Source organism: Zeus faber (assembly GCF_960531495.2).
Source record: "Zeus faber genome assembly, chromosome: 12".
NCBI classification, from domain to species: domain Eukaryota; kingdom Metazoa; phylum Chordata; class Actinopteri; order Zeiformes; family Zeidae; genus Zeus; species Zeus faber.
Window position 1 is genome coordinate 9086459 of NC_137196.1, and position 16506 is coordinate 9102964.

Sequence of the window (16506 nt, forward strand, 5' to 3'; positions counted from 1 at the left end):
GGACCCTCGATTTGATGTGCATTAGGACCGGGATTTAGTTTCGGGGACCCCAGTCTGAGGACATTTCTATTGTTAGATATAATTAAGTGTGTATACTATAGTTCAGGATACAAAGTAAAATGGGTTAGTCACTCAGTGTTCTCTGTACATTCTCTTCTGGTGTGTAAACTAATTAACAGAAGTTGAACTATTAATCATTTTGCCGGGGGGGCTGGAATCTCTTGGAAGGACCCCCGGGGGCTCCCCCGAACCCCACGTTGAGAAACCACTGCACAGGCACCACATCCCCGGCTCCTGGACCCCTGGCTGTCCTGCCCGGTGCCTGCAGGTGCCCCCGACCCTCCAGCAGGTGGCGCAGCGTGCAGCTCCTCAGTGAAAAGCGGCTTGACGCGGAGCCGCCGCCGATCCGCAGCCGGAGAGCGAAGCTGTCGCGCCGACACCTCCCTCCACCGCCGCCGTCGCTGTCCGGTCCGTGAAGGAGGGAAAAACCCAGAGAAAAGTGCCGGCGATACTGAAAAGTAGAAGCCGCAGCGACTCCAGGATGTCAACACGGGGCCGCGGCGGTGTTTAGACAAAGCCGAGGAAACAAAACCACACGGAGGAATAAAAGGACCGAGGCGTCTCGACCCCCCCCCCCCCCTGTGACCGAGACAGGACGTCGATTTTCGGTCAGATCCCGCGCTCCGCACCGCTGTTGGTGGTGGTTCCAGTGGAGAGCGTCCAGACGCACGCAAAGAACGAAGACTGAGATAAATAGCAACTATTCAGATACACCAACAAGATCCCCATCTCTGTATTAAACACACCTCTGTACGGGTTTTTACCTCGAAATGGGGTGAGTGTTTGGGTCACCGTCAACATTGTAATAACACTGTAATAACATCGTAATAACGGCAATAACACTGTAATAACGTTGTAATAACCTAGTTGACCAGGTATGAGAGAGTATTTGCACAATCTAAACTATAACTACAGGACCACAGGTTGGATTTATCCCGTTTGATTTATAGTTATTTCTGGGGTTTTTCTGTCTTCGACAGGCATCATTGAAATACTTCAATATCTCTCTTGTTCATTTATTATTATTATTTTATTTTATTGTTTTAGAAAAGAAGCCTTGGTGACCTTGTAAGATGTTTCCACACCACAGAGAAAGGTAAGCAACTTCTCAATCCACTGTCTTCCTTTCTTTATTTTATTTTAGTCTCCTTCTTTCACCGGTTGCTTTTGTTCCCGTGACCTTGGAAAATCAGGCACGTAGAAAATATCATCTGATGTTTTAATCCAGAGGAAGAAAGAAATGGTTGTAGGAATAAAAAAAAAAAAATTAAAAAAAAGAACAGCTTCAATTTAAAGTTAACTCATTATAAGTTGTGCTCTAATGGCTTTACTTTCAGACTTGGTCTACCTTTCAAATTAAGCAAACCCTGTTCTGTTTGCAGTGTAGTGGAGCTGCTGTAACACATGAGAGACTTCTGGTTGTTTAATCCACTTGTAATTGCTTTGTCTGGGAAACGACCTGTGTTTCAATTCTACCTGAAAAAGAGGGTGTGTGTGTGTGTGTGTGTGTGAGTGAGTGAGTGAGTGAGTGAGTGAGTGAGTGAGTGAGTGAGTGAGAGAGAGAGCGAGAGAGAGAGAGAGATCTCCAAGTATACCCTTGTCCAAAAATCCACATCAAATCGCTATTATCAGGCTGTGTTCTGCTTAGAAACGACCAGCTCTGCGGGCCACATCCACCCGCTGGTCAATGAATGTTAAAGGTCCTTTAGACCACCATACAATCAGACCTCTTACCCACACACACACACACACACACACACACACACACACACACACACACACACACACACACACACAGACCACCATACCACAGCACTAACAGCAACACAGTCCCAAAGATGGAAAACTCCCACCTCCTTCAGATACATTTTTAGTCAAACATACTGTGCCGGGGGTTGTGACTGGTCAGTGGCTTGAAACCCCTCATTGGCCCTGTCTCCGAAGACTATAGACCTGACCTGTAGACACGTTGAAAGCTAAAAGAGGGTCAGCTCTCTGCGTCTCGGGCACACTGCTGCGATATCACCACGTGGAAAACAAGGCTACGATGCCACAGCCAGAGATTCACAGTGGAAGAGCCGCCCCGCGTCGGCCCGAAAGCAAGGTCGTGAAAATAAAAGTCCTTTAACCCTGCCGGTGATGAAATGAGTCCAACAACATGGATAAATAGGGCAAGTGTAAGTCATCGCTGCATGCTGCTATAACCGCCTCTACTGGTCCTGTGAAGGGGGTTCGGTGGTATAACTGAAGGAGGGGAGTAGTTTCAAGGTTCAATTTTTCCCCGAATGCCGTTGTGTCGTAATGTCCCAGTGTTGCTGGCGGGGATGCAAAATGTGTCTCAACGCGTCATTTTCCCAGAACTCCCTTCGGAGAAATAACGCAATACCAATCAAGCCATCCAGATTCGGCCGCTGGGTGTCCTTCGAACCCTCATTTGCATAAACCCGCCTCCTCGACACTGCCTCTCTGAGGTGACAGTGAGAAACCAGGCATGTGACGGGGCGTTGAACTGTATATTTGGAAATTGAGAATTCAAAACTCATGGTCTAAGCACAATGTAATTTTTTTATCTTCGTAAAATATCAGCAGCCTCGGCTTCATGTCCGAATGCAACTTTCCACGATAGGTTTCCCAAATTCCGCTACGAACCGATGGCGGTTTATACTGCCAGAAAGCTCAGATCTCACTCTCTACTTCAAATTGACTGAACTGAAGTGTCAGTATTGTTCTCTCCCCCCGGCGTCATCTGGGCGAAGCGTCAGATCCACTGATAAGGAGGATTACTGCACGACGGGGAGAATTATAGCGCCGATTCCACGAGGACTTAGAAGGCCAACGCTGCATCAAACTGTCTCCGTTTAACGCAGCGTCTTTATGGTCGGTAGTTGGAAAACAAAACAAGACTACGGAGCACTTTACCCGGGCGTATTGGGGCCGAAAGCAGTCCGATCAAGACGAATGACGCATTGAGATCCTGTCGAGTAAAACAAACATCGATGAGAAATGAACTCAAATAAATAAAACCAGAAAATAGATAAAACAGACCGAAATAAGAGCAATCAAACAATACATTGTGTGTATGCCTCTTAGAGTATGAGAGGTACAGATAGAGAGAACATTACTGCATTTATATGTCACTAAAGAGGTCAGATATAAATCCATGTTGACTGGCGGGAAAAAAACAACAACCCAAAACAGTCCTGTTGGGAGCTGAAATGGTCGCAGCAGTGAACAGTTCGTCCAAACTGGCTGAAATTGACCCATTTGGTCCTCTGACCATTTCGCGACGGCAACGTTAAGATGTATGACGTCGGAAATCGGTAACCCAAAAAAGAAAGAAAGACCTTGACGAAAAAGAACACCGTTGTCAGTGTGCTGTCAAAGAAGTGACACTTATCAGAAAGAAAGAAAGTTGAACCCAGTGAGAGGACGTTGGCACATTCCGAGCGTCCAAAATGGCATCATTCCCACCAGCCCGTGCGGCTCTCCTGCCGTGAAGTGGGTCCGAGCCCGACGACGCCGTTTCCCTGGAAGCCCTGGAAAAGGTTCCTGACTGAAAGCTCAGCAGTTTCTCCTCTGTACAATAACTGGAGCCTGCGATCCTATTTGTGCGTCGGGGAAAAAAAAAAAGTTGTCTTTCCATCCCCACGGGGAACATGGCATTATCCCACATTTCCCAGTGTTTTTGCTGTTTCAGGCTTTTCCTCTTCTCCTCTTCAAAGGGTTGAATACAGCAAACACCAACCTGGAGGCGTGGATCGGCTACGCTGTGTTCTCTTTTTGTTGATTTGGCCCGGATACATGCTCGTCACTGCCCTTGAGCAAAAGTTTTGTAACCTACGCGTGCACTGTGCAACCTGTGAAAAAATCTGACGTTAAAAAAAAAACGAAGAAGGGAAGTTGGCTCTTGTGTTGCAAGATCAAAATTGCACGGCTGCACCAATTCATCAGTTCCCGAGCGAGTTTGGCACTGAGCATCAGGACCGTTCGTAGCGATGTAAGGTTCGACTCTTTTTTGAGATTGGGTTCCTCGGCGAGTCACTCATTAAAAAGAGTCGATTTTTCCGACTCCTTGTTGGTTTGAGTGGAAGGACGGAATTTACTTCCTGAACAGTGAACGAGGGTCAGAAGAGTGCATTTGGTTCTGAGTTGTGAATTCTCACAAGAATTGTTGAATTCTGTCAAAATGATTCATTTTGGTGGAATACAAAGAATTAATCACATTCAATATGAATTGTGCCAAATGCATTGGTCGCTTTTTTCCTCAGACTTCATTGAATCCCCATCCACTGTTTTCGGTTTGCGAGTCGACTCACTCGCCCACTCTTTGGCCGGAGCGACTCCCGACTCCCGACCACAATGATAAGCACGGTTCTACATTTTGCTGCTGACGTTTTCAGTGTTTAGAAGAAAAGGAAGGTTGAGAAATACTGCAGTAGTGATGTCTAATCCACGGGCCACTTCAAGCCTGTCTGGAGAAGGGAGGACGTCCAGCCCTTACGTGCCAGTAGAACTGTCTTTCTTCACAGCTGTTTGACTGTGTTTGTGTGTGCGCGTGTGTGTGTGCGTGATGTGTGTGTGTGTGTGTGTGTGTGTGTGTGTGTGCTTGGGGAGGGGGGGTTGGGGTGGGGTGGGGTGGGGGCGGTGAGAGAGGGGGCAGACTTTTCCAATCTCACGGTTCCGATGAGTGGGGAAACTCTGGCTTGCACGAGGGCGGCCGGAGCACTTCTAGATCAGCAGCCACATTGTTGCTTTGGTGTATTTACCTCGTATCTAGGATACTGTGGCGCGGGTGGAGGGTTAAGGGGATTTGGACGAGGGTTCACAATGTTTTGGTCTGCGCCGTGACAACATCATTTTGCCAGCCCAGCCCGGCCAAGCCAAGCCCCTGCTCCCGTAAGACTTATCCGTCGTGTACCAAGGGGAGGAAAAAAAAATGTGGCAGACAGCCGCCCAAAGGTGAACATCTGTGCCCCGGTGGCAGTCGTACAAGTCAGAGGAATTCGGCGTTTGTTGTTTTTCCAAGAACTTGGAGAGTTTCGTAATACAAGGCTGGGGACTGTTGTTCGTGTTTTTAGAGGGGAAAAGCATGCTCACTGTGGACGGTGATGACATTTACAAAACGACGACGGCATGTCTGTAGTTTGTATCCAGTTCATATATCAGGTTGGTGTGACGTGGACGGTCACTGGCCTGACCAGGTGGCCTCGAGGTGATCAGGAGGATTTCATAGCCTCCATAAAAAAACACAAAATGTCTCATGGGAAAGAGAGTAATCCTGTTATGCTGCCCTCTCTCTCTCTCTCTCTCTCTCCCTCTCTCTCTCTCTCTCTCTCTCTCTCTCTCTCTATGACGTTCCTCCAGGGAGCAGCCGATTTTCAGCGCACGGGCTCATGTGTTCCAGATTGACCCCAACACCAAGAGGAACTGGATCCCCGCCAGCAAGCATGCCGTCACGGTCTCCTTCTTCTATGACTCCAATCGCAACGTCTACCGCATCATCAGTGTGGGCGGGACCAAGGTGAGGAGGAGGAGGAGGAGCAGGAGGGTGGCGATGGAAATGATGGCTGATCGACATGTGTGTTTCTGTTTCTATCTATGATATGTGGACAATAGACGTGGATAAAGATATACATCAGAATCTGTTTATTCAAGTCCAGTACATCGTCATATGAAGGAATTTGTCGTAGTGAAGATTGGTGCAATGATATAAAAACAACTGGCTTAAAAAAACGTAATAGTCGGAAAATAATTGCCAAATATATAAATAAAATAATGCCAAATATACAAGAAATTAATCGTGATGAGAATTGGTGTATTGCGCCAAAGACAACTGGCTTAAAATCGGCAAATATTCAAAGGAAATTGTCAAATAAAAAAACTTCAATTGCCAAATATACAAAGAAAATAGCTATATACACAAAATGAATGCAATAAAAGAAGACACACAGTGCGCACCAAATGCCATATGCAGCGACATCTACATTTATTTATACATGTTTCATTTATTTAAATCTCAATATGAATATAAATGCTGTTGACGAAAAAAAACGAAAAAATGGACAATGACAATGCAGGCGACAGAGAGATCAAATGGCGCGAACATCTGCCCCACGCTGGCGTCCTGATTTGGATTACTGGGACTTGAGCAAGCAAATGGGGGCCAGTGGGGGAGGGGCGCGGGGGGGCGGGGGGGTCCACTCTGATCTGAGAAAATAACACCTCCAGTCTGACCCACATTGCCGTTTTTCCCAGAAGGCAGTGCGGTGGCGTCAGGCAGCGGAGACGGGCGTCTGGCTGGAGCAGTGTGACGTAATACACACGTCAATACACACTCAGAGGCCCGTAATCGTAATGCTGTAACACCCCAGCCCCCCTGTGCTGCAGCTGGGACTTTAAATCAGCTCCGTTATCGTAATACTGCCGATGACGTAAATATGGCGTTATTACTGGTAATTATTGATGGTATCCCCCGAGAGCTGAGCTCCTGATCACACCTCAGTCGAGCGGGATCCATGCATGTGGTTGATGACGTGTTGGTTTTAGTGCAGCGATCCCCCAGTGCCAGATGAGGATTCATAAACATATGTTTCAGTAATTAGCACCGAGGTTTCCCCGGCCTCCATTTACATCCAACATATGGGACGGGGAGGTTATCTCACTATTTATTAGGATTATGTAGTTTCTATATGGCTGCTCTTTTTCAATACTTGCAAGAATTACACAGGGGGATGTTATAATGCCCTTCAATTTCCCCCAAAAAACAATGGACTTTTAGACTCTTTTTAATTATGCCCCTGACAAGTGAAATCCACCCGTGGATTTCGAGCCCCCCGGTCAGATTCTGTCGGTAGTTTTTCCTCTATTGATTAAACTCAGGCTATGTCTCTTGCTCCGCAGGCAATTATCAATTGCACCATTACTCCCAGCATGACATTCACCAAGACATCCCAGAAGTTTGGCCAGTGGGCTGACAGCCGGGCCAACACCGTCTATGGTCTGGGATTCGCGACAGAGCAGCAGCTGCATCAGGTACATGAAGCGATGGCCGTTTGCCCGAAGTCACCATTTAAAACAGTCAACTCAAGTCAACTACGTTTTTCATAAAAATAATACTTTCCTGAGTTCTGAAATGCCAACAAAGCTCCAATCCCTCTTTCATATCAAGCTTCTTTAAAGTGGTAATCAGTGAGATTATTTTGTTTAAAATCCCATTTTTTATACTTTATTCAGCCGGCACTCAGAAACGGCAATTAAATGTGTTTGCGTGTGGTATATGCCGTTTTCATTGTTGGTGGCGGGGTCCGCCTTTTTGGAAAATCATTGCGAGGAGGTGAACCTGGATGAAAACAATAAACACTAAATCAATACCCGAAATAATCCATCAGAAGAAGGCGAATGCCGTTTCAAATGGTATTCTGGGACTCAGCCCGCCCATCGCAGACGATCTCATGGATTGCCACTTTAACTTGTCAAAATGAAAAAGCCGACGTGGAAGTCAGTTATTTCGGTTTGTTTCAACCCTCGACCCCTTTCTCCGTCCGCATCCTTTCCCAAGTTCTCGGATAAGTTTAAGGAGGTGAAGGATGCGGCTCGCCTGGCACGAGAGAAGTCGCAGGACAAGGAGTTGGCCAACACCGCCCTCAGCATCGCCGCCCCCCAGGTGAGTGGGCGACCTTTGACACAGAGTGGTAGAGGGGGTTTAAAGATTCTCGAGAAGGACTCATGAGTCTTGGACTCGAGGAACCAAGTGTCCAAACGTCGGGCGGAGGCTAACTTTCCACCAGTTCCACCTATGGACAGGCTGCTTTGTAGGCCACCAAGAGAGAGGAATTGGGATTGACAACGGAGAGAGTAGGAAAAGAAGGTGGAAGAAGTACGGGCTGGGTCACTCGTCTCCCAGGGGGAGCGGAACTGAGGAAGAACTAGGACACCAGTAAAATTATCCGGAGCCGCCCAGGAATCGCTCGGTGAGCCACCATCTGTAATGTGTAAAACCTTTCTCGACGTGGCCCCGGCCGCGGAAAACGGCGTTGAGTAAATTCTTGATCAATGGAGAACAATTACCCGTCGGTCACATCCGCCCGCTCCCGAGAAAGATGGCCGCTCCTCTTTAATCCTACGGTTGAAGGGATTCCGAGCGGCGTCTCACCCCCCTTGTCCGCCGCGTTTAGCTCTTTAATGAGCACATTGGAAAAACCCAAAACCCCCTTTCAAACTGTGATCTGCAACAATCATCGTTCTGCTTCCTGAACTGCAACGAAAATGAGGCTTCAAACGAGAGTAAAAAACGTACATTATGCTTGCTATGTTTTTCTGTTCAAATTGACATGTGTTGTTTTCTTCTATGTCTGTTTTGCTACCTGATCGATTCCATCTAGTTCTCACAGGTGGGTTGTTTCATGTCTCTTTGACTATAAAAAGCCAAGTTTCTATCAGCAACCACACAGATCACAGCCAACCGCTGGGGTTAAGGTTGCTGAACTTAGAAACAAAGAAAATCCACTGTACCTGCAGATACGTAAAACACGACTAAAACCTCATAGATCATTGTTGCTATTGCCCACCTCTCGTTGCATGTTACTAGAGATGTAGATTCCTCACCATAGTCCCTTAAGCGGCTCACTCCGTTTTCCTCCCCTGTTGTTAAATATTCTCGTTTGAACTGCATGTACCACCCTGGGATGTGTGTAAAAACATGATTACTAATGTTATTACCCAGTAATAACATAAATATTACTGTGAAATATGTTCTGCCGGCGCATCCGCTCCGGTTGGATGGATGAATGGATCGTTTATGAGCGCCGACGTCCCTCAGAGTGTATTTACATCCGAGGGTGTTTATTCCCGTGTCAGGACCTCTCCGACGAGCTCCAGTCTCCGCCTGTGATGTGCGTGAACGGGCCGGAGGACAAGATGTTCCGCAGCCAGAGCGCCGACATCACCCTGGCCTCGGAGAAGGAGCGCATTAAGAAGATGCTTTCTGAAGGGTAGCCTGCCGTCGCACAACACACACACACACAACGCACGATGCACAGTAGGGCGGGGGCTGAAAATGCTTCACTTTTTCTTTTCTTTTTTTCACAGAAGCTAATTTGATGTTGTTGGAAACAAATTGCTCTGGCTTGAAATTTGAACAATCGTGTTCCAATCATCCAGACCTCCCCTGGGATTTTGGTCATATCATAATATCATCATGTTCATCGACTGTTCTAATCAATGCCTTTGGTCATAATGGTCCACATTATGAAAGTTTCTCAGATGTTTATTGCGTGTAATATCTTATGGAAGGCAGTCATCCCCAACATCATGAATCATGAAATAATCAATATTGGGTAATTTGTCAAAAACATCTTGTGATATTTCATTTAGAAATGTAATTCTAGGGCCGTGGGGCGATCGGTAATCCTTCTTATAATTATGCTTGATCATAATTTGAAATGCTTCTGGCGTCTCAAGAGGAGTGGGGGGTTGACCCACAGCGTTCTGCGGCGCGAGGCTCGCAAACAGCCCTCCACTCCACAACCCACCGTGCCTTTGTATCCCACCGCTCCACTGTGAGCGAACGGTGCTGGTGAAGTGGTTGCCATGGTAAACTGTTGCCATGGAATAGCCTTAAGCTTTGTCGATGGAGCGAGCGGGGCGGACCCGTGGAAGGCCAGGGGATTAACAGACCCACGGTCCGACCCGTCTTTTACACAAATTGTCCAAGATCATAAGGAGGACTATTAAGGACTAAGGAGGTATTATGGGGTATTGCGCTATGAAGGCATGCAGGACAAATAAGAAGTTTGATCGCTAATAGGAGGATTTTTCTTGCTTCTCTGTTGCCATTGGAGATTTAATATTTGTTTTATACGAGGCGTCCTCTGTCGTTCACCTACTTGTGTTCTTCATATGAACAAACATCTCAAAGTGCAGTGGTGGGTCGCTAGGGGAGGCCATGACCCCCAAACACACACACACACACACACACACTGGCCCATGTCAGCCTTGGCAAAACTATCGACACTAACCAAACACAACACAATGAAACTGTATCCTTATATTTTATTTTAGATATTAAATATAAAGGAGGAGGAAAAAATGCAGAAAGGAGGCCAAAACAGGTAGAAAGGAGGCAGAAAAGGGGCAAATTAATGATGCACCGATCCCACGTGAGGAGCGTTTGATCTCCGGACCGTTGAGGAACCACTCGATTTCACATCCCGAAACATCCATGGTGCTGTGGCCTCAGATCTTCTCCAGCCCCCATCTTGCCGCCTGGCTGAAAACATTTTCAATCATATTTTAGTGCAACTGGTCCAATTTGACCGAGGAATTCCTTCTCCTTCCGCCCTCCTCTCCGTTTTTCCGGGAATTGGCCCCTCAGCTCCATCTGCGAGATGAACCTGGAGGCCGAGCTGTTCACGCTGCAGGACAGCAACAGCAAGCTGGTGGCGGCGCTGCACGAGGCCAACGCCAACGTGGAGCAGTGGAAGAAGCAGCTGATGGCGTACCAGGAGGAGACGGAGAGGCTGCGAGACCAGGTACCGAGCCCTTCGTCCCGCTCCTGCCGAGGAGGAGGAGGAGGAGGAGGAGGAGGAGGAGGAGGAGGTCGTTAGTGCCCCAACTCTGATTCTACAGGACGCGGGATTAACGGGATGTGGGACACAAGCGTGTCAATGAGGGTGGGGGGAGGTATCATGGTAATCTTATGCTGTAAATACAACTTAAGTATCTCCAAAAAGCCTGAATGTTGTTCTTAAAAAAAAATGTAATAAGAAGGGTTCATAACCACTGCTTCACTCCGGCTGGAATAGGGGGAGGGCGGAAAGGCCACGCCTCCTTATCAACGCCCAAGAAGCCGGACGGGCTCGGTCCCGTGGCCTTTCTGGCTGTTTTTTTATTTTTATTGGGTCGCTGCTTTCAGGCAATTCATTTCCTTTTTTTTGGGGGGGGGGGCAAAAGGCTATAAGTTTGCTCGGTCGGTGGGTACACGCACTTCATCATTCTGTGACAAGATCCCCCCCCGCTTTAGGGCCTGCACACACACACACACACACACACACACACACACACACACACAAACACGCACACACACACACCGGCTTCAGTGTGGAATATGTATGAAAGGAGGGAGGGCTGTCCAAACAAACGCTGCATTCTCCGGAGGGTTGTATTTATTTATTTATTTATTTATTTATTTATTTATTCTGTTTCTTTTTGAGTTTTCCGGTATGTCCAGTGCCCCAGGTCTCCCCCCAGTCGTCAATAAGTGTTTTTTTTTTTTTTGTTTTTGTTTTTTTAGGAGAATCCCTCAGGCAACAACAACCTGGCCTACTAAACACAGCTTTGATCCGTCGGTTTAATGGCTTATTCGAACCTCCATTATTGTCTCGCCGTACACTATCGATCCCGTCTTCGTAATTATCACCCGCTCTAAAATTTCAACAAAATGTCTTTTTTTTTTTTTTTTTTTTTTTTCTTCTTCTTCTTCTTTAAAGAAGGCTCTGGTAACAAAGTCTAGGACCAAATGAGTCGGATCTCAATCTGCAGCGGGCCGAGGGACCAGGTGGCGGAGAAATGGTTCACGTCTCGGGGGCCGGTGTGAGAGTTGGGAGAAGGGGTTTGTAGGACAGCGATATCCCACTTTCAGTGCCCCAGTTAGCAGAAATGAAAAATCACCAGAGGGAGCTGGCAGCTATTCATTTATTTTTATATTTCTCTCTCTCTCTCTCTCTCTCTCTCTCTCTCTCTCTCTGGCATACCTCCCCGTCCCAACCGCAGACAGTTAAAAATACTCTACTCTGGGACGTTTTGAGACGCGTCCTTCTATACTTTGGCTCTATTTTATTTTTTTTCACGGACACCGCAGCGAGGATTGGCTCTCTAGTTGAAAGGATAGAGCGCCGGCTGAGAAAGGACTGTCAGAAACCTAAGCATTATGGGAAAGGTTGTAGCGGGTCTTTTAAATTTTTTTTTTTTATTTACAGGTAGCGTTCATAAAAATAAAAAGGGTCATTTCTGGCGCTACACTCGCCGGTGTAAAACTGTAAAAGAGAGCGTTAAAGCAGGGGGGAGGAAGGTGAAGCGGCGTAAATCAAATGAGATCATGACAAAACAAACAAGAATGTCGACAGCAACGGGAAGCGATGATGATAAGACGGGAGCGGTCATTTAAATCGCTGCTCTGTCACTGCCCCATATTTTATGTCGATCTTTGAGTTGTTGCAGAAATGATCCCCCTGGAATGGCCCTGTAGCAAAAACATCTCTTCCTCAATCACACTAGAGTCTGTGCCCCCCCACCCACCACCTTGTCTAGTTCCTAAAGTCTCAGACTACAATGCAATCATAATAAAGGCTCGTGTGTATCAGTTCAACTGTATTTCTTATGGGTGTTTCTCAATTTTGGTGGAATAACGGGAGGAAGGAAATTCAAATAAATAGACTGGATGTGTGGGGGTGGAGTAAATCCAGTGAAATTGAGGCGGGGCAATTGCAGCGTTTACTCGATAATATTGAAAAAAACAGCGTTCCTAATAACAGACAGCCATAGGTTTGTAAGGAGTCTGCCTCCGGTCAAAGAGGAACCGCTCTCATTTGTGCGTTGTTTTTTTTTTCCGGTGTCGGAAGGTGTCCGACTTGGAGGCGCACGGAGGCCACGGCCCCAGCGACATGCTGAAGGACGAGCTGACACAGTCGCTGGAGGAGCTGGAGGCCCTGCTGAAAGCCAAGGACGAGGTGGGTGCTGCCGCTTGCGGATCAGCTGCCGGCTGGGCGGGGAGCGCTCGGAGAAGACTTGTAAACAAAGCGGCGACTTTTGGGGGATAAGGCCCCGCTGATCCAGCCACAGCAAGGGAGGGCAGGCGGTGTACTGTAAGCAGAGAAAGTGATGAGGTCCTTAATACTCAGTGCAAAAGTGTCTCCAACGTCGACCCGGAAAAGGAGTTTGCTTTCATACGTCAAGGCAGTAAAGGCTTCAACAAGTCAAAAAATACAGTCAAGCCATGATAGAGAAGTACAGGAAGGATTAAATGACAGAACGATAAGTGAAAGACAAATAAATCCTGTGTTTGAAAAATGTGTCTGTCCCTGAACGCCAATGTTTGCTGTCCTCCCAACTGGTAAATGGGTTTCTATCAGACAATACGCTTGTGTACTGTGTGTAACACGAACTCTGTGACACTCCGGCCGCCCTAAGGGAGGTTTAGGTTGGGTGGAAGTATTAAGTCATCTTAGTCGCTTCATTCTTTCCATTTTCCAAATAATTACTCTTTTTGAGTAATTATTGCGAGTGAGAGACCCCTAGTGGTCACTGGAGGAAGTGCACAAGGTCCGACGCAAATAAATCAATATTTATGATTTTGTTTTACATTTTTAGATAACATACAATGTAACAAATAGATAGGTCGACTAACCCGGACTTTTTATGGTGTTTATTTGTAGCGAGATTTTAATTTTTTTGTCAGCTCGGTTTTAGTTTAACATGCCAAATGCGTTGCTATAAAAGGTTTGGGAACCGCTGCTGGAAGGGAAAAAAAAACCAACATGCGCCCCCCTGACGGTTGACATCTATTCCTTCGTGTCGGTTCGCAGGAAATCCACATTCTGCAGAGCAAGAAAGTGGAGTACCACCAGATGGAACACCAGCGGGACGAGGCCATTCACAGGCTGCAGGTAGGGCCGCTGCTCCACCTGTGTGGGTGAGTCAAAGTGAGAGAACGCGGAGCCGGCGGCTCTCGTCTTGTCCGACTGACATTTATCAACGTCTCCCCGGCGCCCGCAGGAGATGGAGATGCGTCACTCGGAGCTGGAGAGGCGCGTCCAGAACACCGAGCAGAACCTGAACAACTCCCTGGAGGAGCGCGACCGCATGGACAACGAGATCCAGCGGGCCATCGAAATTCTGGACATCAAGATCTTCGACCTCAACGACCTCCGGCAGAGCCTGGTGAAGCTCCTCGACAAGTAAAAAAAAAAAAAAAAAAAGCGAAGTAAATCAAGCTGCCAAGAAAAAACGGAGGGGGATGATCAATTGCAGGGGAGAGAGAGAGAGAGAGAGAGAGAGAGAGAGGAGAGAGAGAGAGAGAGAGAGAGAGAGAGAGAGAGAGAGAGAGAGAGAGAGAGAGAGAGAGAGAGAGAGAGAGAGAGAGAGAGAGAGAGAGAGAGAGAGAGAGAGAGAGAGAGAGAGAGAGAGAGAGAGAGAGAGAGAGAGAGAGAGAGAGAGAGAGAGAGAGAGAGAGAGAGAGAGAGAGAGAGAGAGAGAGAGAACCCGGGGCCGATGAGGCCGAAGAGCCTTTTTAGAAATACACTAAAGAGATTCGAACACGACGGAGGTGGTTTCCGGCGCTTGGAGGGGAACGGGACCAGCTACGACGACGGATCCCCCCGGGGGTCCCTGCTGGGGCCAAAACCGGACCTCGGAGCTTCTCGCGTTCCAGCGTTCCGTTCCAAACACCGCCCCCTTCCCCCCGCGTGGCTTTCATTCAACTTACACTCGACGCAATAAGTGCTAAACTGTGAACGGCGCCAACCGGTGCTTGTAGCCTTTCATACTTCTCAGTGGAGCCGCTTTTGGTAAAGAACAATCTATCCATATATATATATATATATACATATATAGATCTATATCTATATCTATATATATATATATATATATATATATATTGATAAAGAGTGGGAGAGTGACCATTTCAAATAATTTGGTCAAAGGATTTCAATCGATTGAGGGACGACGGACGGTGTGAACCGTACCACCTCTATTGTATTACACTCAGTTAGAAGTCATGCTCAGTCTTAACGTAGGACTTGTACGCGGAATTCAACAGCTCATCTTTGCCACTTCTTTATGTTAAGGCAGGCGGAGTAGTCGCCGCAGTCCACTGTTGCGATACTGATGGATGGATAAAAACATATATATGGATCTTAACAGAAATGTGTTTCAGGCATGCTGGAGATTTTGGCGGTGCATGAGCGTGTATAATAGCCTGAATAAAGCATTCGTTTTATTACTTAACGTCCACACATGCAAGCACAAAAACACCAAAGATCACATGCGAAGGAGCACGGTCATCGTTTCGATCTTTAAAAAAAAACAAAAAAACAACACTCGTCAGATTTCACTTGCTGGTTCGTGTTTTTAGGAAATATAACATTCTAAGGTTAGTTAATAAGTTGACCCACTTATTGTGGATCGTTTAAGTGGTATTAACCTATAAAATAAGCTTTTGTTTCAGTTGATTAAAATTTACAAGTGCTAGAGTTGCTATGAAGTGAATACAAATGACTTTTAGATAACAGTTAGATATATTAGATAATTAAATAGTGCTACACATTAATAATACGTGTAAGCCAGTGGTATTCAAACTGTGGGGCGCGTCCCCTAGTGGGGAGCGGAGGAATTGCAAGGGGGGGCGAGAAAATGAGATAAAAAATGAAATATATATTTTAAGCTCTAAATTGACATGACTAATTACATTTCATGAAATATGTTTATTTAAAGTTTCTGAGTCGAATAGGACAAACGTTTATGTTTAAAATAATACAATTCGTTCATATCGTCATTTAGTTTCATTATTTGTTTTCGTTCTGTTTTCATTAGTTATTACTTTCTGCCCCCGTTAACTACGTCTGTTTGCATATGACACACTATGTTTTTTTATTGTTTATTTTATTTGATTTTATTTTATTTTCAAGTCCTTGAAATTGTAGGGAGGGGGGGCCCGGGGGGGGGGGGGAGTTTGAATACCACTGGTCAAAGCAATGGCCCACAGCAATGCATTGTCTTTCTCTTGAACAATAGTAAATACATATTATGACGCACACCCTGCTGTGATATGATGTAGACACTGGATATTCATGATGAACTTTATTCACTTTTACATCTGACTGTGCTGGGGCGGTTCTGCCTTAGGCCTTGTCCACGTGGTTGTATCGTACTGTACCAGTAAGGAAATAATAAAACATTACAAACAAAAATAGAACGTCTACTGCACAAAATGTAAAGCTTTGCTACCAGGACTGTACTGTTTAACGTGGTCCCTGGGGGCCATGTCTGTAGTGTTTTCAACGAGCCTTACTCTGAAACTGTTCAAAATGGATGTTCATCTTTGGCTCGGCGGCCAGAAAATAAAAAGCAAAGACCACAACTATGGAGGTTTTCCAACTTTTTTCATGTGGAATAAATTCGATTTATTATGTATATTTACATTACATATTTCTACATTGGAATTGTGGGGACATTTGTTGAATAACTGTATATAATTGTATCGTACAGAATTTTCAGAATTCTGAATATAAAATATATATATGTAAAAAAAGAGGGAAAAAAAAATGTTTTTATATATATATATATATATATATATACACATATACATATACACACACAGTGGGGCAAAAAAGTATTTAGTCAGCCACCAATTGTGCAAGTTCTCCCACTTAAAAAGATGAGAGAGGCCTGTTA

General features: G+C 46.1%; 1 protein-coding gene across 1 annotated transcript; it reads left to right on the forward strand.

The window, feature by feature from the left end:
* The first annotated feature begins 447 nt into the window (after window positions 1-447).
* Window positions 448-14061, forward strand: LOC307237840 (homer protein homolog 3-like). Its single transcript, XM_080010614.1, has 10 exons — window positions 448-835; window positions 1108-1156; window positions 5425-5581; window positions 6961-7092; window positions 7619-7723; window positions 8917-9050; window positions 10433-10589; window positions 12678-12785; window positions 13641-13721; window positions 13831-14061. Exons 2-10 carry the CDS (start codon window positions 1134-1136, stop codon window positions 14014-14016), a joined length of 1083 nt encoding a protein of 360 aa, XP_079866740.1. The 5' UTR covers window positions 448-835; window positions 1108-1133; the 3' UTR covers window positions 14017-14061.
* Window positions 14062-16506: the final 2445 nt, after the last annotated feature.